The 24,636-nt window shown below is 34.4% G+C and overlaps 4 protein-coding genes and 1 long non-coding RNA gene across 5 annotated transcripts; 3 read left to right on the top strand and 2 right to left on the bottom strand.

The window, feature by feature from the left end:
- Positions 1–2,729: 2,729 nt before the first annotated feature.
- Positions 2,730–4,682, bottom strand: LOC123270851. The gene is made up of 2 exons (XM_044736996.1): positions 4,364–4,682; positions 2,730–2,970 (listed from the first exon to the last, which is right to left on the bottom strand). The coding sequence occupies exons 1-2, from the start codon at positions 4,498–4,500 to the stop codon at positions 2,730–2,732; spliced, it is 378 nt and encodes a 125-aa protein (XP_044592931.1). The 5' UTR covers positions 4,501–4,682.
- Positions 4,683–9,801: 5,119 nt separating this feature from the next.
- Positions 9,802–13,304, bottom strand: LOC123270074. The gene is made up of 2 exons (XM_044736009.1): positions 11,123–13,304; positions 9,802–11,069 (listed from the first exon to the last, which is right to left on the bottom strand). Exons 1-2 carry the CDS (start codon positions 13,302–13,304, stop codon positions 9,802–9,804), a joined length of 3,450 nt encoding a protein of 1,149 aa, XP_044591944.1.
- A 4,345-nt stretch (positions 13,305–17,649) lies between these two features.
- On the top strand, positions 17,650–18,074 carry LOC123270411. The gene is made up of 2 exons (XR_006510593.1): positions 17,650–17,795; positions 17,938–18,074. It is a non-coding gene; the product is annotated as an uncharacterized LOC123270411 (long non-coding RNA).
- Positions 18,075–18,228: 154 nt separating this feature from the next.
- LOC123270409 lies at positions 18,229–19,455 on the top strand. The gene is made up of 2 exons (XM_044736446.1): positions 18,229–18,943; positions 19,311–19,455. Exon 1 carries the CDS (start codon positions 18,347–18,349, stop codon positions 18,935–18,937), a length of 591 nt encoding a protein of 196 aa, XP_044592381.1. The 5' UTR covers positions 18,229–18,346; the 3' UTR covers positions 18,938–18,943; positions 19,311–19,455.
- A 98-nt stretch (positions 19,456–19,553) lies between these two features.
- LOC123270408 lies at positions 19,554–23,626 on the top strand. The gene is made up of 7 exons (XM_044736445.1): positions 19,554–19,958; positions 20,031–20,204; positions 20,311–20,438; positions 20,582–20,705; positions 22,421–22,492; positions 22,613–23,452; positions 23,566–23,626. Exons 1-6 carry the CDS (start codon positions 19,905–19,907, stop codon positions 23,297–23,299), a joined length of 1,239 nt encoding a protein of 412 aa, XP_044592380.1. The 5' UTR covers positions 19,554–19,904; the 3' UTR covers positions 23,300–23,452; positions 23,566–23,626.
- Positions 23,627–24,636: the final 1,010 nt, after the last annotated feature.

The raw sequence follows: 24,636 nt of genomic DNA, 5'->3' as shown, positions 1-24,636 counted from the left end.
GGACCGATGGACGTCGGGAGAGACAGGCAGATGGACAGCGCGACTGATCCCAAACATCAACGTCTGGCTTTCTCGGAAGCGCGGGGACACGGACTTTTTTCTGTCCCAGCTACTGACGGAACATGGGCAGTTCAATGCCTATCTATTCAAGATGGGTTTGCACAGCACACTAACGTGCAAATACTGTCCAGACAAAATTGACAACGCCGAGCACACGTTTTTCGAGTGTGATCGATGGAAGGACGATAGAATCTGCACCGAAGAAACAATGGGCACCGCGCTCTCCCCTGAGAGCTTGGTAACCTGCATGATCAAAAAAGAAGAAAACTGGTCAGCTGTTGTAGCCTGCGCGCAGCGTCTCTTGAAAAAAAAAATCGCAGAAAGGGATTAGAAACCAGTAATAACAAGAAGTAGGTGTCGTGAGGCACAACATGGACTGGATTGAAGTAATGCTAACGCGGTCCTGATCCAGTCTTCCCTGTAACATCTATAGGGAAACGAGAGAAGAGGATATACATACATACATACATACAGACATACGGACATCATCGCGGAACCATTCGAGGAAGCTTCCTAGGAACTCAAAACGTCGAGATATGATGAGGACTCGATTTTCGAAAAACAGGATAAAACCATTTTCAATTTTCTCAGCGGGAAGTTAAAAAATTGTAAATAGTAAATTATTAAGAAGAGTATGAAACTAAACAAGTTTTTTCGATTATTCGATTTGAGGAAAGCGTAAGGGGTTATTCAAATGTAATATAGCTGATAAATCTCAACTATCTCGAGACACGGTTGTATCTCATGTCAAGCACATACAAGAAATATGTGTATAACCCGCATAACATTTTACCGCAAAGCTTGCACAAACTGGCTGAAAAGTTCGATAGTTACTAGCGTCAAAAATTACTTATAGGCCTAACAAAATTAAGATCAATCATATACAAGAATAACATTCTATATCTCTACTAGTTTCATTTCCACTTGGAAAACAACTATACCTAATTTAATTGATGAAAAAAAAAAAAAATCTGGAAATCGGTCGACCTGACGAGCCATTTCAGCAGCTTTCCGCTAATTTTGATTATTGAATGCCTACACAGAAAAAAAAAATTTCCGGCCGAAATTTTTACGGCTGTTTACAAGTTATTACAAAAAAAAAAAACAACTTTGAAAAAATTTTTTTTAAAGTTTTTTTAAGATTTTTCAAAATTTCTCGAAATCTAACGATCCAAGTCGATTGAAATTTCAAAGAAATCTATGTTGAGTTCAACTCTTTCGAACGCGGTTTTGTAGGTTCTACACTGAGAGATAATTTTATTTAATAGTAATAAAAAAGTTTATTTGGACTTGAAAAGAAAACTTAGTTAATATTAGTAATAAAATTATATTCCATATGAATAAAATTTTATTAGTATTTAATTAAATTTTCTTAAATACTAATATGTGCTTTTAATACGAATATAAAGTCATTAAAACAAATAATTTCAAAAAAAAAATTAAGCTTCATCAATTAATAATAATATATTCAAATATATTTTCACACTAAAATCTTTTAATAAATAAATAGTATAAAGATGTTTCAACGAGACACCCTAACCTAACTTACTTGTTTATTTTTCCTTCCCCTTTATTAGCCAAATAAACGTTTCATTAAATAGTTATAAAATTTTATTACTATTAAATAAAATTGTCTATCAGTGTAATCGGTTGAGCCGTTCAAAAGTTATAAGCGAGTCACATACTTCCCCACCCATACACACACACAAACACACACACACACACACACACACACACACACACACACACACACACACACACACACACATACACACACACACACACACAGTGACAACCTCGCGTGGGTAGTCAGGGAAGTTTTCTGTGACCTAAAAACGTCGAGATCTGATGAAAACTCGATTTTTGAAAATACGTATGAAAACAATGACTTGCCGATTTTTAAAAATCTTCGATTTTCTTAGCTGGAAGTTAAATAGTATTGAGACAAAGGGAAAAGTATTGAAAATAATTGAATTGACGATAAAACCAATTTTTTTCAATACCTTTTCCTTTGTCTCAAAACTTTTTTTTAATCAGGGAAATGCTGTATCTCGGTAAGTAACAAAGATATAGACTTCAAGTACTGATTGTTTTATCCTAATTTTTCCGAAAAACAATTGTTTCATATACATAAGTACCTATAACTTTCATATATAGGAGTATTAGATGTTTTAGTGGAAAACTCATATAATTTTCCAGACATATCTAATCATTTGTTTATTAATGCTGTGTCTTAGTGAATCACAGAGGTGCGACCCCAAATACCGACCGTATTATCATAAATTGTTTGAAGAACAACGGTTTTATATATATAAGTACCTATAACTTTCATACTTAGGAGTATTACAAGTTTTAGTGCAAAAAAACAGCTAATTTTTATGTCTCATCAGTTCATTTCCTTTTAAATGCTGTGTCTCCGTGAGTAATAGAGATGCAGACCCAAAGTAGCTTCCATTTTATCTAAAATTCTCTAGAGAACAACCGGTCATGTATCCCTGATTAAGAAATCTAATTTGAAATGATTCTAAACAATTTGAAGTGATTTAAAAGTACCTGATTTGAGTACTATATAGATATACATTTATCATGGAGTTAATCATTTTTAATCAACTTTCTTAATCAGGGATAATTTGTTTATGTTAATAAGTAAGGGATGTAAGTAAATAAGCTTAATTATACCTTTGTAAAGCATCATCAAAATTTTTGCGCATCGTTACACCAATATTTTGTGCTAACTTTTTTACGTCTTTATGAAAACTCCTTTCTTCAACCAAATTAGGATCCTGCGGATGGTTGTGTTCGTTGACGACTTGGTCGATGTCACCATTTAGATGAATTCTGGTCGTAACTGGGCAAGGTATATAAGAGGAATCAGCTTTGGGATGACGACGGTAGTTGCATTCTACAACGCTGGAGATAGCAGCGAAAATTTTTACATTTTTATTTAAAGAAGTAAAAATTATTTTACTTAATTTAATAGGCAGGATGTATTCATACACTAATAGTATATTACATATCTAGGAAAGTAAAATAAAAAAAGTCTCAGATCACATGTAATTGTCCCCGAGGCGAAATCGAAGAGCACCTGAATTTTTTCGGAATTTTTGCTGAGGGTTAACTTCGAGAAATCGGACCAAGTAATATAGGGGTTGGACTTAGAGGCAGTTTCTATACTTGGGAGTTGCTGAGATGACTTTTAAGTCACAAAAGAAGAGCACCTTAATTTTTTTTAGAATTTTCGTGAGAGGTTAACTCGAAAAATTCAACCAAGTTATATAGGGGTCGAGGTTGAGGGTAGTTTTCGAGCTTAAAAATAGTGGAAATGATTTTTGAGTCATTAAAATATAATATGAAAATTTTATTGGATTGTTCTCAAATACCAAAATGCCAAACTTTGATTCTTACGGCAGAATCGATGTGACTCAAAATAAAAACAATTTTCATGGGGGTGAATCTTTAGCATTACGCAATCCTCTTTAGAATACGATTAAACCACTATCTTTTTATCCGAAGTTTTTACTATTCATTATTGACATTTGCTTCAATTTTTAGGTATAGATTTTTTTTATTATTATCTACATAATTCGTTCAATTGACGGTTCGAAACTTCAAGGCCTAAAGTTCTGAACTTTTTTTATGAACGAAACTCAAAAAAAAATAAATTTCCCACCGAGGAATCTAAACATTATTTTCTAGCATTCCCTTAAAAAATGAGGATACATAAATAATAGAAAATACCGTCTATAACCACACCAATCATTGAAACTACCTCTACAATTACCTATAAGACGGTAAAAATATTGAAAAATTCGAAAAAAAATATTTAGAAGGTCCCTTTGAAGCTAGTATTGTTCAGGGATCTTTGAACTAGTGTTCAACACTGTACAAAAAATCAGTAACCCCCTACTTGCTTCGGAACAGTCCCTTCACCTACCCCAAAGGCGGTAGAAATATCGAAAAATTAAAAAAAAACTCAGAAGGTCCCTTTGAAGCCAATATTGCTCAGGGATACTTGGACTGGTGTCTAACACTATACAAAAATCATCAACCCCCTATCTGCTCCGGAACAACTCCTTCGGTTACCCCAAAGACAAAAAAAATATCATAAAATATAAAAAAATTGAAAAAAATAGAAGGTTACTTTGAAGCTAGTATTGCTCAGAGATACTTGTACTATTGTTCAACACTGTATAAAAAATCATGAACCCCTATCTGCTCCGGAACAACCCCTTCACCTACCCCAAAGACCGTAAAAATAAAAAATTTGAGAAAAACTACAATATTTAATACGTAAATTACTTACACGACTGGTATTCCTTTTTCGAAAACATAGTCTTTTATGTGAAAGAGATGACCTTCGATTACTTGATTAGCCTGAGCCAACTTCTTCAATATTAATTTTTCTGGTTCACCGACTTTTTTCTTTGGCTTCTTTAGCATCGTAAAGAGTCTTTACCACAAAAATAATTAAAATAAAAAATAAATACACTTAACACATAATACTTGTAGTATACACAAAGTGATAAACACTGCACAATTATCAGCAAAAAAATTAATCCAATGAAAATATAAGGGAGTACACTGTGAAATTAAATATTTAATAATTTTTATTGTGACATGCAAGAAATAGTGAGCTTGCTATAAATATAAATAAACTGTAGTTGCTAGGCAGCAATAAACAGCTGCGAAATTCGCTGTCTAAAATACTATTTAAATTTAAATTATCAAAACTAATTTATAAATTCTAAATGATGAAATAGTGTATACAAGAAGTGGATTTCAAGGTATAACTTTGTTGAATTCACCTAAAATTCCGATTGAATTGAAAAATTATTATAAACAATGAACTGGAAAGAAGCGTTTTGTTTTTGGCGTATGTCGCAAAAATTATTTGTGATATTTTAAACAAAGATTCTGGAAAAGGAAAAAATTTTCCAAAACACATTTAACTGCCGGAAGCGTTGGGCCAATATTTATGGTTTTAATTAAGGCCTTAAAATACGTATAATAACGGAAACTCGAGCTGGGAATCTCAGATTTTTTGCCTTCCGTGAAGCTGTTCTTAAGAGGCATCAGAATAGATCCCCACTGGGAGAAGTAAGAAATTGTCAATATTTAAATTGTTATTAAGGAGCGTAACCTAGTGTGAGAGCTTCAAACAAGGTGATTTTTTTTAAATTAACAAAAAAAATACTGTGTTAATTATTTTAAAATATTAAAAGTATATTTATACATTTTTTAAAAATCACAGTAAAATTTTTGATAAAAAAAAAAATTAATATTTTTTGAGTTACACGCAATCTCCGACGGCGCTAAAAAAAAAAGTCCTCTACTGCTCTAGCGATTCCGGTCTTCTCCGTGGATGAAACCTAAAAGAAAAAGAAATTATCGTTAAAAGAGAATATATTGTCCGTCCAATAACCTTCAGTCGAAAAATAAAAATCAAAAATAGACCAAATGGCGGCGTTTAAAAAAAAAATTTGAAAAGGCAAAATTTAATTTTTTTAAACGAAAACGCCGGCATTTGTTCAATTGTTGAATTTTTTTAGACCGTACATGATTGTACAGACAATATCTTCTAATTTAACAAAATTTCTTTTAGATTTCATTCACGGAGAAGCCCGGAATCACTGCAGCAGTGAAGGACCTTTTTTTAGCGCCGTTGGAGATCGCGTGTAATTCGAAAAATATATAATTTTTTTTTTTTTTCAAAAAATTTACTGTTGCTTAAAAAGATTTTATTAATTAACATTTTTTCTTACCTTTTATATTCAATTTAAAGGAAACAAATTCTTTTTAAAAATCATAATTTATCAAGCACTTTGATAACTAAAAATAAATCTCGATATATTTAGACTCAGTTCGCAAAATAGATTGAGAAAATACATACCGTTAAAAAGTTTAATTATTATTAAATGATTAATCTATGATTAATCTATAAATAGAAATAATGTAAATTATAATAATAATCATTGCCATTGTGAATTGTCGTCTTTGATTTTTAAAACACAATTTTTATAGAGCTTTGTGATTATTTGACTTAAGCGAGACTTTGGCTGAACCGAGATTCTGTAGGCTTCGTATGAGTAGAGTTGCGTGTTCAAGACCATCGTTGATCTCGTTATTTTTAATAAATTTAAAAGTTGACATCACTCAAAGATTATTATATTTATTCTTTTTTATTAATTAGTTCGTATTATTCATAATGAATTTTAAATGATTATTTTCATTTTTGTAATTTGAAATCTGGACTTAACTTATAATATGCTTAATACGAGGTTTTAATAAATTTATTTTAAAAATTTAAATAAATAACATTTCAAATAATGTGAGCCGAGATTATCGTTCTGAGTATTAAATTATAATTTTTAACTGGTAATACTGAATCAAGCAGAGGTCCATCGTATGAAAGATTGAATAATGAATTTTAAATTATTTAAATTATTGAAAATATCAAATTTGAGTTTGTTATAGGAGTTTTTTTGTGGAAATTTTAATCTTCTACCGAAAAAATCTTATAATTTTTTGTATATTAAATACTCCATTCACTACAAGTTTTTAAAACTTTTGATAATTATAAGGATCAATTCTATAAATAAATTTTAATTTTAAATTCAAATTTTGGAGGAAAAAACAAAGAGGTAGAGTGAAATTGATGAAGACTTTTATTGTAGAAATTTTAATTTTCTGTAAAAAAGTTCGCAAATAGTTTTCTTGTATATTTTATATTTTAATGATAATAATCATGTTCCAAAACAAAAAATTTTGACACTGTAATTTTACACCATGCGGAATTTTTGGAGTCCATTTTCGGAACAAATTTTTTTAAAACGTATGAAGCCGCAAAATAGCTCTATAATAGTAAAAAAATGAGATTTGTAAATAAAAAATTATCGCTCTTACAATGTTAATTTAAGTTATATTAAATTTTTAATTAACTAATGCATAACTTATTGGAAAATCATGATAAAAATTTTTCGCCAGTAGATTATTATTTCTTGAATTTGTTATCCTGTAAGAACTTAAGTCTTTCCAAATTATAATTTTAATAGTCAACAAATTTTAATAATATTTTTTTTTTAGATGTTCGAAGGGAGCGTACAAATTATACATATTGTTCCCACAGTTTCGGAAGAAATTTTCTCCTCTTATTTAAATGTTTATTTGACTTTAAATAACTGAAATATTTTTTAAAATATTACTTAAAAACTAAACCCCTTTTTTTCAATTAAATGTTTATACCCGGGAAAAAATGATCAGATCTGATCAGATATGAACAGGCATGAGTGTTCAGATCTGATCAGATATGAAAAATGACCGGGTCTGATCAGATATGAAAAATGACCGGGTCTGATCAGACCTGGCCAGGCATGTTCATGTCTGATCAGATCTGTTCATGCCTGACTCGATCAGGTCCATAAAAAAAAAAAACAAGATTCGTGCCGACGGGGATTCGAACCATGTACGTTGCGCTCTTCAGACTGATACTTTACCTATTGACCCAATGACTTATCTTAATTCTAGAGTACCTTTCAAACTACTTTAAGTAATTTAAATTTTATACATGACTTATCCTTATAGTTAACGGAGTTCTATACTTAATTTATTAATTATTAATAATTAATTATACACAGTAAAAAATTTCGCGTCATAGTCATTGTTAAAAATTTTTATGTTAAATATTTAACACTTTTTTGTGTTGATTTAACAGAATAAATGTTAAATTTACACATAAAAGTGTTAATTATTTAACACAAAAATTTTTGACGCAATGATGCAAAATTTTTTACTGTGCATATTAGAGTGATTTATTTAGGACGGCTATGTATTTTTTTCGCTCCATTAACAAATGGTTCTATGTAAAGTAAAATAAAAAAATTTCCTCAAGGTTCATTCCGTAATTATAATTTTATTGTTTTCTTTTAAAATTGAAGTTTTTTTTAATTAAAACGTATAGGAAATGGAGAATTATTTGTGTGTTCTACAATTTAACAGCCTTTGACACTACTGCTATGGACCAAGGCGTAGCTTAAGATAAGAACAGAAACCTTGAAAGGACTTATCGATATCAACTGATATATTTTGGTATTTTCACGCTATCAAACTCAAACTTTTACTAAATAATCTCATTTTTCGCGTATTCAATGGAACACAGTAAAAAATTTTATGTCATTGCGTCAAAATTCATCGTTAAAAATCATCGTTTTGGCATGGAAAATTAAAAAGTTCATGCTTATATAAGCCGAAATTTTTGATGAAAGTCGTACATTTAAAATTTATAAGGGGGTAGAAACTGATACGTCATACGGAACAAATTAATTTTAAAAATAGAACTGCAGTCTATAGTTCGATAAAATTTTTCTTCCAGACTTAAAATATCATTTAAGAGGGTAAATATGCATGAACAGTTCTTGTCAGCTGATATATGGAGTTTTAATCCTTTTCTATTAGGCTAGAACAGACATGATCGGACATGGAAAGGTCTGAGCGTATTTAACGCTTCAGACATGAACAGGCATGGACAGGTCTGAGCATATTTAATGCTTCAGACATGAGCAGGCATGAACAGGCTTGATCAGATCTGATCAGGTCTGAGCGTATTTAATGCTTCAGACATGAAGACATGAGCAGGCATGAACAGGCTTGATCAGGTCTGAGCATATTTAATGCTTCAGACATGAACAGACATGAGCAGGCATGAACAGACTTGATCAGGTCTGAGCGTATTTAACGGTTCAGACATGAACAGGCATGAACAGACATGGACAGGTCTGATCAGGCCTAATTTCAGGCCTGATCATACATGAACAGGGCTGATCAGGTCGGATTTCAGGCCTGATCAGATATGAACAGGTCTGATCAATCCTGATCATTTTTTTCCGGGTAAGCATAATTTTTTATTTCAACCACATTTTGGGATGAGTTCATGTTTGATTTTATATTTCGAAGTGTATGGTTTTTAATACAATTTTAATAACAATAATATTATGTATTTGATATTAATGAATCTGGTCCCAGCAAGATTATGAGGAAGTTAAACTCCACAATTACTCAAATAATTATTTAATATAAATTTTGTTACATTCTCACGAAATGATTATATACACTGAATAATTACTGAAAGAGCGGAAAAGCGGGGATCAGGTTTAGGTCTGGATATCTCAATCAAAACGCGTAAATTATTATCAAAAATAACACTAGGAATTTATTTACATTAAATACACTCAATATTTAATATATTTAATAGCGGATTGTTAAGATAAAAGCGAATTTGTAAATTACAGCGTGGTTTGCAAAAGCGAAGCCGGTTGACACGTGGTTGAACACTTTGCCGGCACTGAAAAAGCGGTGAAATAAATGCACTGTTAACACAATTTACCTATAACAAATTAAAGCGAATTATTAGCGGTTAATTTAAGCAGTTTAAATTATAAAATAAGCGAAATGCGGTTTATTAACGAAAAGCGAAAGTAAAGAAAAAGTAATGGCGACTTGATGCAGCGAAAGCGTAGAAGCGAAAGATAATAACAATAGTCCGTCTTCTTCCTCGTTGAGTTGGGGAAGAAGGCTATTGCGCACGTCTAGTGGGAGCGATCAGCCAATAAAGCGGTCGATTCATGACGTGATCGAGAGGCTGATTTTCTATTGGCGGTTCGATTTTTGCGGGAACTAGCGGTGGACAGGTGCGTCTCTTGAATTTGGGAGTCCCCCAGGAGCGAGTTAATCGCTACTGGGCCTTGTTCACCGAACATTCTCCCCCGGGTTGGCGGCTGCGTCGACAAGATCATCTTCTTCATGCGTTAGCGGCAGGACACAGAGCTTTGTAATTGGACGTACCAGCTCTGTGTTAACTGTCTTAACAGTTACTACGCGGATTTGTCCATCTTCACCTGGATGGACAGCAATTACTTTGGCTAATGGCCACTTGGATGGCGGGAGATCCTCAGTGGTGATCAGTACAACTGAACCCACCTTGATCTGGTTGCGTCGATGATGCCACTTTGAAATGGCCTGGTAGCGGTGGATGCAGTCCTGGTAGTAGCGTTTCCAGAAATGTTGAACCATTTGCTGGACTTGTTCCCAGTGCGAGAGCCGAGCAGGTTGTAAATCTGTCAGCGATGGCTCTGGGATAGCGGTCAGTGACTGTCCGATTAAGAAGTGACCTGGAGTCAGTACAGCCAGGTCAGCAGGATCTTCATTCAGCGGTGTGAGCGGCCTGGAATTCAATATGGCTTCAATTTGAGCCAGTAGCGTTGAATATTGCTCAAGCGTCAACAGCGAGTCTCCGATTGTACTTCGAAGGTGAAATTTGATAGATTTCACAGCGGCTTCCCATTTTCCTCCAAAATGTGGAGCTCCAGGCGGATTGAATTTCCAGTCCGTGCCATCTTGAGCGATCAAGGTTGATAATTCTCGTAATGTGCGGGATCCTGCAGCGAATAGTTGTTTCAGCTCTTTATCTGCTCCTACAAAATTGGTTCCACAGTCTGAATAAAGCGTGTGGCAGATACCTCGGCGACTAGTGAAGCGGCGATAAGCGGCGATGAAAGCGGCAGCGGTGTAGTCAGTTACTAGCTCTAAATGTACAGCTGAACTGAACATGCATACAAAGACTGCAATCCAGCCTTTGTATGTTTTTGCTCCACGTCCTTGAAATGTTTTCAGCGTGATAGGTCCAGCGTAGTCGAGTCCTGTATGCAAGAAGGCTCGAGTTGGCTGTACTCGTGCGGCGGGTAGTTGACCCATCAACTGTTGAGCGCGTTCTCCACGGTGTCTCGTGCAGATAACGCAGCGTAAAATAAATGATCTGACTGGAACACGGCCCCCAATGATCCAGACACTCTTGCGTAAGTCAGCGAGCGTAAGCTGAGTACCTCCGTGAAGCGTTTTGCGGTGCGAATCATCAATCAAAATTGATGTAAGCGGTGATTGTCGCGGTAGAATCGCTGGATGCCTCTCTTCTGGGTCCAGCAATGCGTTTTTCAAGCGGCCACCGACTCTCAGGACCCCTGATGGTCGATGAACGGAGTCAGCTTAGTGATGCTGTTATTTTTAGGCAGACCATCACCATCTTGTAGCGTGTGAATCTCTCTAGCGAAGTATTGTCCTTGAGTGAACTTAATCAAGGTCAATTTAGCGCGCTCCAGGTCTGATGGAGTAAGCGGATAGGCCAGCGAAGATTGTGGAACTCTTTTAAAGCGGTCGATGGCACGATGCCAGATGCTAAGCTTCCGTAGCAGTGGAAACAGCTGCGTGTAATGCGACAGTAATTGTTGGAGCAGGCAATTTTCTGCTTTCCAAGTTACTAGTGTCAGACCTTGGCGTTCTTCTCGATGCGTTGCGGTGTCGGTTGGAGGCTCCAGAGTGGGCCAAGAGGATTCTGGTTCATGAAGCCAAGTTGGTCCATGCCACCAGAGAGCGTGTTGTTTCAGTTTTAGCGTAGGTATACCTCTTGAAGCGCAGTCAGCGGGGTTTTGTTTTCCTGGAATAAATTTCCAGGAGACATCTCGAAGCGTTTCTTGGATTTTTCCCACTCTATTGCGGACGAATGTCTTCCAGCGGATTGCTGGACTTTTAATCCATGCGAGAGTCACGGCGGAGTCAGTCCAGAGATTGATCCTGACATTTTCAAGCGACTGAACTTCTTTAACATGAAGTATCAGTTGTGTTAGCAACCATGCGGCAGATAATTCCAAGCGTGGGATTGTCATGGTCTTCAGCGGTGCTACTTGCGTTTTTGAACACAGAAGTGAGACCTTTGTGTTCCTATCAGCGTCAGTGACTCTCAAATAAACAGCGGCAGCCATAGCGTTTTGCGAAGCGTCTGAGAACCCGTGCAATTCCATAGTTGCTCCAGGTGCTATATTATTCCAGCGTGGAATGCGGATGGATTCGATGTTACGAAGATCCTCGCGGTATCCAGTCCATTTGTGAATGAGTGATGGTGACAATTGTTCATCCCATGATACTCTATCTAGCCACAGATCTTGCATAAAGATCTTGGCTTTGACGACTATTGGTGCGAGAAGTCCTAGTGGGTCATACAGCTTAGCGATTTCAGACAAAATAGCTCTCTTTGTCTTAGGCGTCTCTGGCGGTAGCGTGTACTTGAACTGGAGAGCGTCAGTGCGTGAATTCCAGTACATGCCCAGGACTTTTACTGGTGCATCACTGATTTCTTTAAGCGGTGTATCCAGCTGCTTTTCTGGAGCGACTTCAGCGAGTAACCGTGGGCTATTGCTAGCCCATTTGGCAAGCGGGAAGCAGCCTGCTGCACACAGAGCTTTTGTTTGTACTGCAGCCTTGATAGCGTCTTCTTCGTTGTCTGCTCCACCGTAGATGTCATCTACGTAGCGTGTTTTCAACATTGGAGCAACAGCTAGCGGAAAGCGGTGTCCTTCATCCTTTACTAGTTGGATAAGCACACGTACTGCGTCAAAAGGTGTACTAGCGGTTCCGTATGTGACTGTCTTGAGACAGTAAGCGTCTATTAAGTCATTCTCATCTATCCAGAGAATGCACTGAAGCGGCCAATCAAGCGAGTCGACCTCAATCTGTCTGAACATCTTGGTGATGTCAGTAGCGAATAGAATCCTGCTGCAACGGATTCTCAACATCACATCAAAAATGTCAATTTGCGTTTTGGGTCCTGCGTGGAGAATGTCGTTCAATGAAATTCCTGTAGATGTTGCACAGGAACCATTGAACACTGTGCGGAGCTTCGTAGTGGCACTATCAAGCTTCAATACCCCATGGTGAGGCAAGAAGTAAGCGTTTGAGGGCAATTCGTTGAATGGTACTTGTACCATGTGTCCTAGTTGAATGTATTCTGCCATGAATGCACGATACATGTCAGAATATTCTCTTTCTCGCGACAAGCGAGTTATTAATCTGCGGAGTGACCCCATAGCTGCGTTGATAGAGTCGCCAAGTTGACTCTCAAGGGCCTTAAGCGGTAATCCCACTACGTAGCGTCCATCAGGCTGTCGATAATGCGTTTGACGAAAGTGAATTTCACATTCGTCTTCTTCAGCGGTGTTGAGCGGTGAATTTCCTGATGGAACTTCTTCCTGTTCCCAAAACTTAGCGATAGCGTCTTGTAATTCAGTATCTACTGACGCATGTAGTGCTGCGTGTGATGTTGAAGCGTGTTTAGCGGTGACAGCTCCATAGACAATCCAACCAAGCGTGGTGGATTGTGCAATAGGAGCATTGCGAGGTCCTTGTTGAATCTCTGCGTTCATGATCTGTGCAGCTGGTGATGCACCTAGAATAATATCTACAGGGCGTGGCTATAGATACTGCGGGTCAGCGAGCTTGAGATTCTCAAGATGCGGCCATTTCGGATCGACGATCACGAACGATGGAAGATCTACCGTCAGTGTTGGTAGAATATGCATGCTGACATGCATTGATGCGGTCGTACACAGCGAACAAAGCTCAATTGTGCTCACACCTAGTGAGCTTCCTGCGGAGACATTGCCAATGCCCTTGAGCATGACCATGTCACGTTGTAGCGGTTGTCCAAGCTTCTTGAAGAGCGTCTGTCTCATAAATGAGAGCTCTGAGCCTTGATCAATCAACACTCTGGCGGTGATTGGATTACCATGATGTGGGCGGACCTGGACTAAAGCGGTAGCTAGCAAAACTTGAGCGGAAAGCGAATCTGAAATAATCAACAGTTAATTTCAAGTTGTAAACGGTCTAGAGGGAACGATTAGTTGCCTGTGCGGAAGATGTAGACTGCGGTGAAGCTGGTTTCGTTGGTGCATCCAAAATGGATGGACATGTGGTGACGTTGACCACATTTTCGGCAATCTTGAGCGGTCTTGCAATCTGCGGCGCGGTGCGGAACACAAAAGTTGAAGCACAAATTGCATTTTTCAACTATCTTGTGTAATTCTCCATAGCGAGGTTATTTAAGGCCCGAAGTCGAGTTTTCAGTCTTAATAAACGGAAAGTTCAGCGTACCGGTGTACGAATGACTATCAGGAGCAGCACCCGATGTGCTCTGCGATGCTCCTGACACTCGACCTTTCCTAGCGGTATTACACTTCACTTAACACAGCACAATTTTTAAGCGGAATAATAAATTAATTTAATTGAGATAGAGCCAGCCTGATCCGGCTCGAGGGACCAATGAATAATTACTGAAAGAGCGGAAAAGCGGGGATCAGGTTTAGGTCTGGATATCTCAATTAAAACGCGTAAATTATTATCAAAAATAACACTAGGAATTTATTTACATTAAATACACTCAATATTTAATATATTTAATAGCGGATTGTTAAGATAAAAGCGGATTTGTAAATTACAGCGTGGTTTGCAAAAGCGAAGCCGGTTGACACGTGGTTGAACACTTTGCCGGCACTGAAAAAGCGGTGAAATAAATGCACTGTTAACACAATTTACCTATAACAAATTAAAGCGAATTATTAGCGGTTAATTTAAGCAGTTTAAATTATAAAATAAGCGAAATGCGGTTTATTAACGAAAAGCGAAAGTAAAGAAAAAGTAATGGCGACTTGATGCAGCGAAAGCGTAGAAGCGAAAGATAATAACAATAGTCCGTCTTCTTCCTCGTTGAGTTGGGGAAGAAGGCTATTGCGCATGTCTAGTGGGAGCGATCAGCCAATAAAGCGGTCGATTCATGACGTGATCGAGAGGCTGATTTTCTATTGGCGGTTCGATTTTTGCGGGAACTAGCGGTGGACAGGTGCGTCTCTTGATTTTGGGAGTCCCCCAGGAGCGAGTTAATCGCTACTGGGCCTTGTTTACCGAACATACACTGATAGAAAATTTATTTTGACTCAAGAGATATTTTTTTGATCTAAGAATTTATTTTGGAAGACAAATGATTATTTTGCTTTAAGAATTTCTTGTCTTGATTTAGATTTTCTTGGCTTAAGAGCTATATTATCTTCAATCGATACATTTTAGTTTTTCAATCAAAACAACATTATCGTTTAAAAAACTTAGAATAATTGATAAAAGTATATTTCAAAAATTAAATAGTCTTAACACAAGTCGGTAATATCTTGAATCAATGTTATCGCCTATCTTGAACCAAAAGAAAAAATCTTGAAAGAAATATATCTATATCTAGTTTCAAGAGTTCAAGTTTTGAAGAAAAAAGTTTCTTGAATCAAGATTGTTTCTATCAGTATATTATTGCTCTAACCGTATTAAAACACAAGCTGGTTACAAGTCGCAGCTACAGTAATAATTCTGTTGTTATAACGGGATTTTTTTCTGTTGCTGCAACATGATCTCCTCTTGTTGTAGCAACATGATCGCCTCCTGTTGCGGCAAAAATTTTTTTTTTCCGTGTTGGGATGAATTGGGAGGCAGTTAATTAAGTATTGTTGAACATTTTACCGGGATGCAAGGTGGTACTTTGGATTAGAGTTTAGTCATAGTGGTAAGTCCGGTTTCCGAAACTTTATAAAAATCGTCTAAAATATAAATTAACGACTCTTAATTTTTTTTTTAATCTTAGCAGGTTGCATGGACATATCAGGAAGAATAAAGGGATGATTTAGGAGGAGAGTCCGGTCCAACAAAATTGATGAAGTGCGTTGGCAGCCCGAAGAGACAGATTCTTCAATTTAATAAGAATTATTGAAAATTCTTATAAGAAAAATTAATATATGAATATAAATGAATAGTGCTATTTATAAAAAAGTCGGAAAATCTAAAAGTGCACGCCTCATAACGCTCATTCATTTCTTAAGAAAAAAATTACTTGTGTAATTAATTTTAAAAAAAAAATTATAATTAAGTAATTTCTTACAAAGTATTTTTGTTTTTTTTAAATATCGGCGCCCTTTTTTCTTGTCATATGCGCAAGCAGTCTAACAAAATCTAGCTTGATCAAGTGGTGCCATAGTTTTCACGTAATAAATAAGAAAAGTTCGTTTGGCTTTGTACAGTTGTATCGTAGTGAATTATAATAAAAATTCAATTAAAAAAAAATACGTAAGCTAGGTCACTGATATGAAATACGGACCCAGTTCATCGAATCCTTAAACTAATAAAAAAGGTCCAGTTTTGAAATATCAATTTATTCAGGAGTAATCGTTGGTACATCAAAAATGGGTGACATCCCGACGTCCACGTAAAATTTTTTTCAAAACGTTTTTTTTTTCAAAATAGCAACATGAAATGATTTTAAAAAGTAAAAGATGGTTTAATTCAGGTGTTTTTAGGTGTACATCTATTTATATCATTGCATAAGTGTAATATGGTTGTAATAGAGGCATTTAAAGATCACAAAATGGCTTGACCTTGACGAGCCGAGTATAAAGCACAACCTCACGCGCTTCGCGCTATAAGACGTACAAAATATATATAATACATTTTATTTGTTTGTTATGAAAATAATATCTTTCATATGAAATTTACTTACTGTGCCTCTAGCTGAGCATCTTACTGTAAATGTTATTTCTCTACTCTTGCAGGAATTTTTACCCCTTCAATTCAAGATCTTGCTGAACATCTTGCCCACGGTTTTGTTGAACGTCTCACTGAACTTTTCGGTCAATATACCGCTGAGCCTTTAGCTCAACATGTTGCTGAAGATCTCGCTGATAATCGCTGATAAACGTCTAATTGAAAAACTTGTTTAACGTGTTGCTGAGAATCTTGTGGACAGTTTTACTGAACATCTCGCCAAAGATGTCATTGAGCCTTTCGCTGTGCGTCTTTCTAAATAACATATTGATCATCTTGCCAAGGGTCTTATTGATGTCTCGCTGAACATTCTACTAAGCTTCCTCGTCAGCTACTCGATACTATTATAGAAGTTTAGTTCGTCTTATTGCTGAACACCCACTGAACATCTCGATAAACGTCTCGCTGAATTTTCGTTTTAATTTTTAATTCTAACTATTTTTTTAGAAATTTATTTATAAATGTAGCTATTGTAGTCGGTCTCATGGCAAAATTTAATAAAAAAATTTTTATAAGATTTTTTACTTCGTCAAGTAATGCTGAAAAATATCATCCGCTTAAAAGTTTATATTTGTTTGGATGTATGTAAGTATGTATCTAAATTAATAAGTTTTTTTTTATCCTAAGTGATTTTCCCGTTGGATAGATACAATAGCTGAAACACCTGGACATCATACACTTCATACACGGAAAAAAAAAATTACAATTAGAAAATAATTTTTTATTTAATTCAATTTTAAATATCAATTATTAGATTTTAAAAATGTTATTTTTACGTTGGAACAACCCTGGGGAGCATTTTGGATTTAAATAAAGAACTTAAAATTAATTAAAAGTAATTAATATTGTATTTGGTACGATTTCCGAGGTATCTTAAGCCCTATCTATTTTTTTAATTAAAAAATTATTTATTTAATCATAATTTAATTTGTTTTACGCTTTACAGCGCCATCTGTTGTGCATTTCAACATTTTTTTCTGTGGTAAAAAAGTTTTCGAACTTTAATTATTTATTTGGCCGCTAGATGGCGCGAATGCATTATTCTCGGCGACCGCCATTTTGTTTTGGGCAAATGCAACACGGGGCAAATGATATACAGTCCACGTAAATAATAATTTTATATTTTATTTCATTAAATAAATATAATTAGGCATTCAATAAAATTTAATTTAAACATGGGTAGAGTGTGTGCTGTTAAAAATTGTAATACTGGTAGTGCAGCAGATAAGAAACTACGTAAGGAGCTAAATTTGAAGACTCCTGGATTTTTTTAAGTACCCCAAGTAAGTTAATTAATATATTTAGCGATGAACCGAATAAATTAAAAAGTATAAGTATTTTAATGGCATTGTAATTGTTTTTTTTTTTATGATAGGAAAACTCAATTAATAAATATATTTCACTTTTTTATGCGTTTTTGAATAGAATCCAACACAACGTCAAGAGTGGATAAACTCTCTGTCAACGGAATTAAATAGTCGTCAGTACGTTTGTGATTTGCATTTTCCTGAAAATTCAATTCAGCATTCTTACGTTACTAATTTACCTGATGGAGAGATTAAGGGGGTATTCTGGTCTAGAAATTTGAAAAAATTGATTTTTTTTTTGCATATTTTCAAAGTTCAGACCCTTAAAAATATGTCCTTAAATGGATTTTTCAAAATTCGAATTATTTTCGAAGATACAGTCGATTTTGTGACGCAGCATCTAAGCAAAAAAAGACAATAGTGGTATTGGCGGCAGAGGAGCTGGTAAATTGACAGATAAAGTAATCAATGAGTTGAGTTTATACTACGGTCTGGCAATTCGTCGGCATCCTGATTGTTTGCAGAGTATGAAGAATGAAATATGGGCTACTTATTATCATAAAAGTTCAAGCGATAAGAATCCACAACACATGTACTGCCCAACTGGTTCGTCAAGCTGGTGTAAATGGCAACAAGCCTCAGCTGAGAACACTCTTGAAGAGTTTGTCCACGAACATCCCCCCCTGGATGAAAAAGTACTGAAAGTAATTGAGCCCATTTATACCAGTTTATCGTCTGACGATTTACTACATCGATGTTTGGGATCCGAAACTCAAAATAACAATGAATCGCTCAATTCATTAATATGGACTTTTGCTCCCAAGCATATTCACGCTGGATCTCAAACAATTCAAATTGCGAATTATTTAGCTGTTGCCATTTTTAATGAAGGTTATTTACCCATCTTAAAAATGATGGAACTTATGGGCATCACCGTTGGTACTGAGGCTCATTCATTTGCTATCAGACGTAACGAAGTTCGGATTGAGCGCTCTGAGCTACGAGCTACTGCTGCTTCCAAAGAAGGCAGAACAGCTCGATTAGCTGAAAGAACTTCACAAAACATCGAATATGAAGTTGAGGAAGGCCCAATGTATAGATCTGGAATCGCCGATTAATCCAAAGTGAGTATTGAATGTTATTATACGAGTTATTCTACTATAATTGTTTCTCAAACTTTAAACGCGTTTTTCTCAAAACTACTTTTTTTGAAGTGGTTGACATGATATCTCAAGTTCTACTCGACCGATTCTTTTGAAATTTGGTGGGAATCTTCTTTATATATCTCTCTATCGCGTCTGCTTTGGATTTTAAAAAATTTTAATTTGGAGTTTTTTTAAAAAATTCGAAAAGGTCAAAAAAAGGGGGTAAAAAAAATTGATATTTCATGTCGACGCCATTTTGTGAATTTTTTTTTTTTTTTCTTGACTAAGGTCAACGCGATAGCGACATCTTTACAGATTGAGAATTTTTCAAATTTTTTTGTTTCAGATCACTACAAGGGCTGGAATCATGTCAACCAGGGTGCACCGTTTTTTTTTGTAGCCCCCACTTCACCGACCTGTAATTTGTCCAATTTATCATTTTTTTTTTTTTTCAATTTTTTTTTATATTCTTGAAACGTTAATAAACATCATATAAAAAAACCGATACTAAAAATCTTCTTAATTTTTTTTTATTTTAGTTTGAAAAATGCCTAAAATTTAGGCTTCTAGACCAGAATACCCCCTTAATAAAATTGCGAAAGGGCGAATAACCCGAATTTTGAATTTAATCCCACTGATTGTTGATCCACCACAATGTACAACAATTAACTACGGTGATGTTCAAGTTCTGAATAAGAGGATTGAATTACAAGGCAAAGAATTTGAGCAGTGCCAACAGCAGCAGCATCAGCAGCTACAACAACAGCAGGAACAGTTTCAGCAGCAGGAAGAGTTTCGGCAGCAGGAGGAGTTTCAGCAACAGGAAAAGCAACAGAATGAGTTTCAGCAGTAAGAAGAACAATCAAATGACAATTTCGTGCTAGAAAAAGACTATCTAAGAGCCCCTGTGAAAAGAAAATTAATTTATCCTGATGAAAATATGACAATCAAAAGAGTAAAACATTCTGAGCATAACATAGATTATAACGATGAAGTAAGCATAATGTTTTATTACATAATTAAATGTATTTTCATACATATTTAAACAAAAATTTCATTTTTCTAGATAAATCTCGAAGATGATGAAAAAATTCTGAAAATAATTGTAGAGCTGAATACATTGTTTCCAATCGGTTGGAGTTTTTTTCCTGGTGTTAATCAATTAACAGCACTCCAATTAGATCGTATAAAATTTAAGGAAATAGCTCGATTAAAATTAAGTGACGATGGATCTGTTTTGGTAAAAAAAAAAATTTAATTTAATTTCAAGATTCTTGAGAAAAGAATACGTTATCATTCTTTAATGAATAAAAGCTTTGAATGTTAAAAATTATTATTTATTACAGGTTACATACGTAGAACGCGTTGAAAAAAAATTGGATGTACCGATAAAGTCTATCAATGACTTAATTGAATGTTCCGAATCTTTCCAAGAAAAAAAATTATGTTCAGGGACAGGGTTTGATAGAAAAAGGTATTCATTTTATTTAAATTGTCTCCGTGTATTTTTGTTATTAGATTCTTATTATACTAACATAGCTAAAAAATAGCTGATTATATATAACTGAAAAATTGAATATTGAATCTATGAATAATTATTTAATTTTTGAAAATTAGTTATTCACAAAGATGTCATGGGGATGTAACGGATAACTATAAACGTTGTCACGCTTGTCCAAGGCGCCCTGAATGTCGAAAACTGCGTTTAAATTTACTGAAAGCAGAAAAAGAACGAAACCATGACCCTGGCGGTTTCATGCTTACGGTAAATCCGCGGTGACTCCATACATAGTGAAAAGATGGTCGATTCACGGTCGTTTCTCGTGACGGCTATTTCACTATCTAGTTAGGGTTGTAGTACGGTGAAATCACTGTCGAAAAACAGTATATTCGTTCTGTTGCATCACTAACTACGGATGGTAAATAAATGTTGACTTATCAGCAGTTCTATGGTGAAAAGACCGTTCCTAATTCGTGGAACTTTAGCATTTCTGTTGTCAGTATGGCATGTTTCTACTGCAGAAAAATGATTTTTTCAAAGTGAACACCTCATAAACTCATAGTGATATCACTGTGGACCTACTACGGTTCGACGATCGTTCGACCGTCAACTCACGGTGAAATAACCTTTTTTTCACCGTATATACTCGTTCGTTTTCTTCCGGACAAATGATGTAAATGCTGTTCAATTATTATTTTATAAACAGTGCTGAACTCTATTGATATTTCACATTAAATTTAGTTATTTGTAGTTAATTTTCAGAATAAAAAAATTTTTTAAATAAACGCTTTAAAAAATTTCATTTACAAATTAATATTTTTTCGCTCGATTAAAAAAAATAACCCGTCACTTATCACGGTGATAATAAATTCAAAAGAATCCATGTATATCATCAATGCAAGGTCACAGTTTATTTCAAATAACTGTTCAGAAATATATTTAAAAAATGTCAGCGTTAAAAGCTGAAACAAGATAATAACTTATAGAGTGAGGAAAAAAATATTTATTTATTAACACTATTCGACAGTTAATGAATTTAATAATTACATCAATATTTATATGACAAACACAAATGAAGGAAAGCTTATGAAATTAAAAATTTTAATTATATGTTTTTTTACAGAATCAGGATATTTCAAGATACCATGAAAAACGTCCTTAATTATAATGGTATAAATATAAAAGAAAATTTCATTAACTTTTAATTAAAAACTACCTGCTCCTGTCTAAAAATATTCATTCAAACTCACTACCATTTAGTAGACAGTCCCATGGCTAAGCGGTACAACGCTTGTCATGCTTGCTTGAGACTGGTGAAGCGTGGGTTTGAGTCCCGGTGTGAGCTGAAATTTGATTTTCAGTGAACATCAGTGCTCATAACTCACGCCAGGCTGTACAGGCTTAGTAGTGTATCAATGAGTTAGTAATTAATAAGTTAAAAAAAAAATCCGTAAATACTACTTAAAATTATTATTGTCCTAAAAATACTAAATTTTTCATTTTGGAAAATTTTAGCATTTTCAAATGGGATTTTTTATGAGTAGGTTATTCAAAGGCGGTCAAAGGAGCATTATTCGACAAAGGAAGGAACATGAAACGACGGTAAATCGACAGTGGCACGACGATGAAACGACAGCAAAACGACGGTGAAACGACTTTGGATTCACTCCTATTTTACTGTGTAACAACAGTACTTTGACTGTCAAATAACTATACATTTATGAACTTTTTACTATAGTTTCACTCCATAGTTGCCATATAAAAATGTCATTTGAACCATTTTACCAAGGTCTAATAATCTGATATATACCATATTTTGACAGTAGTGAAATAAAACAAAGTCACCAATGTTTCACCGTGAAATTACTACTGTAATACTAAGTTCTCACTGTTGACCATAGAGGGAACTACCGACTTTCCATAGTATTTTCACCGTGACTACAAAACCGCCAGGGGAAGCTAAAAATAAAAGGACTTCTAAAATTCCAACTGAACTGCCTAAACAAACAAAACGAATGCAACAACAGGTATAATTAAATTCTCATGCATCTTTTATATTCTCGTATAATTTTTTTCTGGTTCTAATATTTAAATTGCTACTGCTTTTACTATTTCAAGAGTGATTTGAATTTTCTAAATATTTTCAGTTGCGATCATCAGCATCAAAGCTACGAGTTGTTCAACGAAAAGCGAAAACATTTTATGAGGGCCAATTTAATAAAAAAATTTCACTACTCCCAAAACAGCAACAAATTACTGTCAGAATATGCTTTGAAAATAGTAAAAGGAAAGGTCCAACAGGTAGAAGATATGAAGTGGAATGGATTTACGAATGCCTCTTGATTCGCATGAAAAGTACTTGTACATATAATATGATTCGAGCAAGAAATATCATTCCTCTACCAACTATTGATACTTTATCCCGATACATTCAAAAAATTAGCTCTTCTATTTTTGGACTTTTACCTGAAACCTTCAAAGTTTTAAAAGAAAAAGGACTATCGATGGCCTCTGGAGATCGAATAGGTCAAATTTCAGCTGATGAAATAAAACTTATGGAAAATATTGAGTATAACAAAAAGATTGCTGAATATACTGGTTTCTTTGACCTTGGAAAATATACATCTGCATCTGATAGTGATGTTGCTGGAGACCATGCTCTCGTATTTATGTTTGTACCGTACAGAGGCAATTCTGCTCAGCCTTTAGGATGTTTTATTACTAAAAATTCAATAACTAGTGAAGTTCTTCATAAGTTATTCTTGGAGTGCATTATTCTTGTTGAAAATGCTGGTTTCCATATGAATTCGATCGTTACTGATGCTGCACAATGAAACCGTGGTGTTTGGACGAAATTAGGAGTTGATCCCAATAATATCAGCTGTAAGCATCCATGTGATTCTAACAGAAGATTATGGGTAATATCCGATTTTCCGCATTTAGTTAAATGTTTTAGAAATGGATTAATTGAATTAGATGAATTCGAGGTAATTTTTTCATTATTTATTGTAATATTTTAGTCAATCGTTTTTCTATTGAATTTAATAATTTTTATCTTATTAAGAATAATAAAAAATTAATTTACTTTATTTTATTATAGACACCAGTAGAGATTGTAAAAAAAAAATATTGGGAAAACCTATTAAAAGTTGAGCAGTTTGGAAAACCAAATTTAGCTATGGCCTATAAACTCACGCCAGCTCACTTGGATCCAAAATTGTATCAAAAAATGTCTGTTCCGCTAGCTTATCAGGTACACATTTACCTCATTTTCTACTAAATTTATTTCATTACATTCTATCTTATTATCAACAGCTATATTCACGTGAAGTTCGTTGTGCGATGACAGTTTTACGAGAAAATAGCAATGACAAATTTGAAGGATCAGAACCAACTGAAAAATTTATTAAAATAATAGACGATGGAATTCAAGCCATGACTTCTCATGATTCTAATAACGCTCTGTACTTCAAGGATTCCTGTGAGCAGAAGCAGGTAATGAAAAATAAGTCAATATATATTAATCAGCACAGTTAAAATTCTAAATCTTATAATATTTATTTGCTGTGGATATTAAATTATGAAAATTCCTCATCAAATCAAATGATAACACAACCATAATTCACCAGTGTTAAACACTAATTCTAGATTTTATAGAATTTTACACTCTAGATATTAGAAAATTTGAAAAAAAATGCTTTTTAAATTTAAACTTACTAACAATAATTTTAATATTATGGCAAAGTAATACTAAAGAAATATTTTTAAAAATGCTTTAAAACACTTCAATTAGTTCCGAAATATTGATTTTATTTTAGGATCAATCCAGATTTTATTAAATAAATATTTGTTGCTTATATGCTTGTTAGTAAAATCTTAAAAAATTAACATTAATATTGCTTTTGCTTCTTAATCAATTACTAATTCAATATTATTTATTATAAAAAAAAATTTTAAATCAAACTTCTATAATTTACAGATTTTTTGCAGCTGATTACGGATTTAAATAATACTTGAATCGGATGCTGCTTTTATCACTACTTTGTCACAATGTATTCATCAAAATCATTGGAGTCCAAGAGATTGGTTACACCAACTCTACAGATTATTGTTATTTTCAGCAAATTTTTAAATTTGTCGTTTTTGGACCAAGATTTGGAAAATAAAAATC

This window comes from Cotesia glomerata, linkage group LG8, assembly GCF_020080835.1.
Source record: "Cotesia glomerata isolate CgM1 linkage group LG8, MPM_Cglom_v2.3, whole genome shotgun sequence".
Lineage (NCBI taxonomy): Eukaryota > Metazoa > Arthropoda > Insecta > Hymenoptera > Braconidae > Cotesia > Cotesia glomerata.
Note: the sequence above shows the minus strand (reverse complement) of the source record. Positions and strands in the feature narration are given on the sequence as shown.

Coding starts and splice junctions, on each gene's coding strand:
- LOC123270851 (XM_044736996.1), bottom strand. CDS start 4,500: ATGCTAAAGAAGCCAAAGAAAAAAGTCGGTGAACCAGAAAAATTAATA. Junction 2,971..4,363: donor GAAAAAGGAATACCAGTCGT/GTAAGTAATTTA, acceptor TGCTATCTCCAG/CGTTGTAGAATGCAACTACC.
- LOC123270074 (XM_044736009.1), bottom strand. CDS start 13,304: ATGAACGCAGAGATTCAACAAGGACCTCGCAATGCTCCTATTGCACAA. Junction 11,070..11,122: donor CACGCTACAAGATGGTGATG/GTCTGCCTAAAA, acceptor ATCGACCATCAG/GGGTCCTGAGAGTCGGTGGC.
- LOC123270409 (XM_044736446.1), top strand. CDS start 18,347: ATGAAGAATGAAATATGGGCTACTTATTATCATAAAAGTTCAAGCGAT.
- LOC123270408 (XM_044736445.1), top strand. CDS start 19,905: ATGACAATCAAAAGAGTAAAACATTCTGAGCATAACATAGATTATAAC. Junction 20,205..20,310: donor GTGACGATGGATCTGTTTTG/GTAAAAAAAAAA, acceptor TATTTATTACAG/GTTACATACGTAGAACGCGT. Junction 20,706..22,420: donor CAGAAAAAGAACGAAACCAT/GACCCTGGCGGT, acceptor AAACCGCCAGGG/GAAGCTAAAAATAAAAGGAC.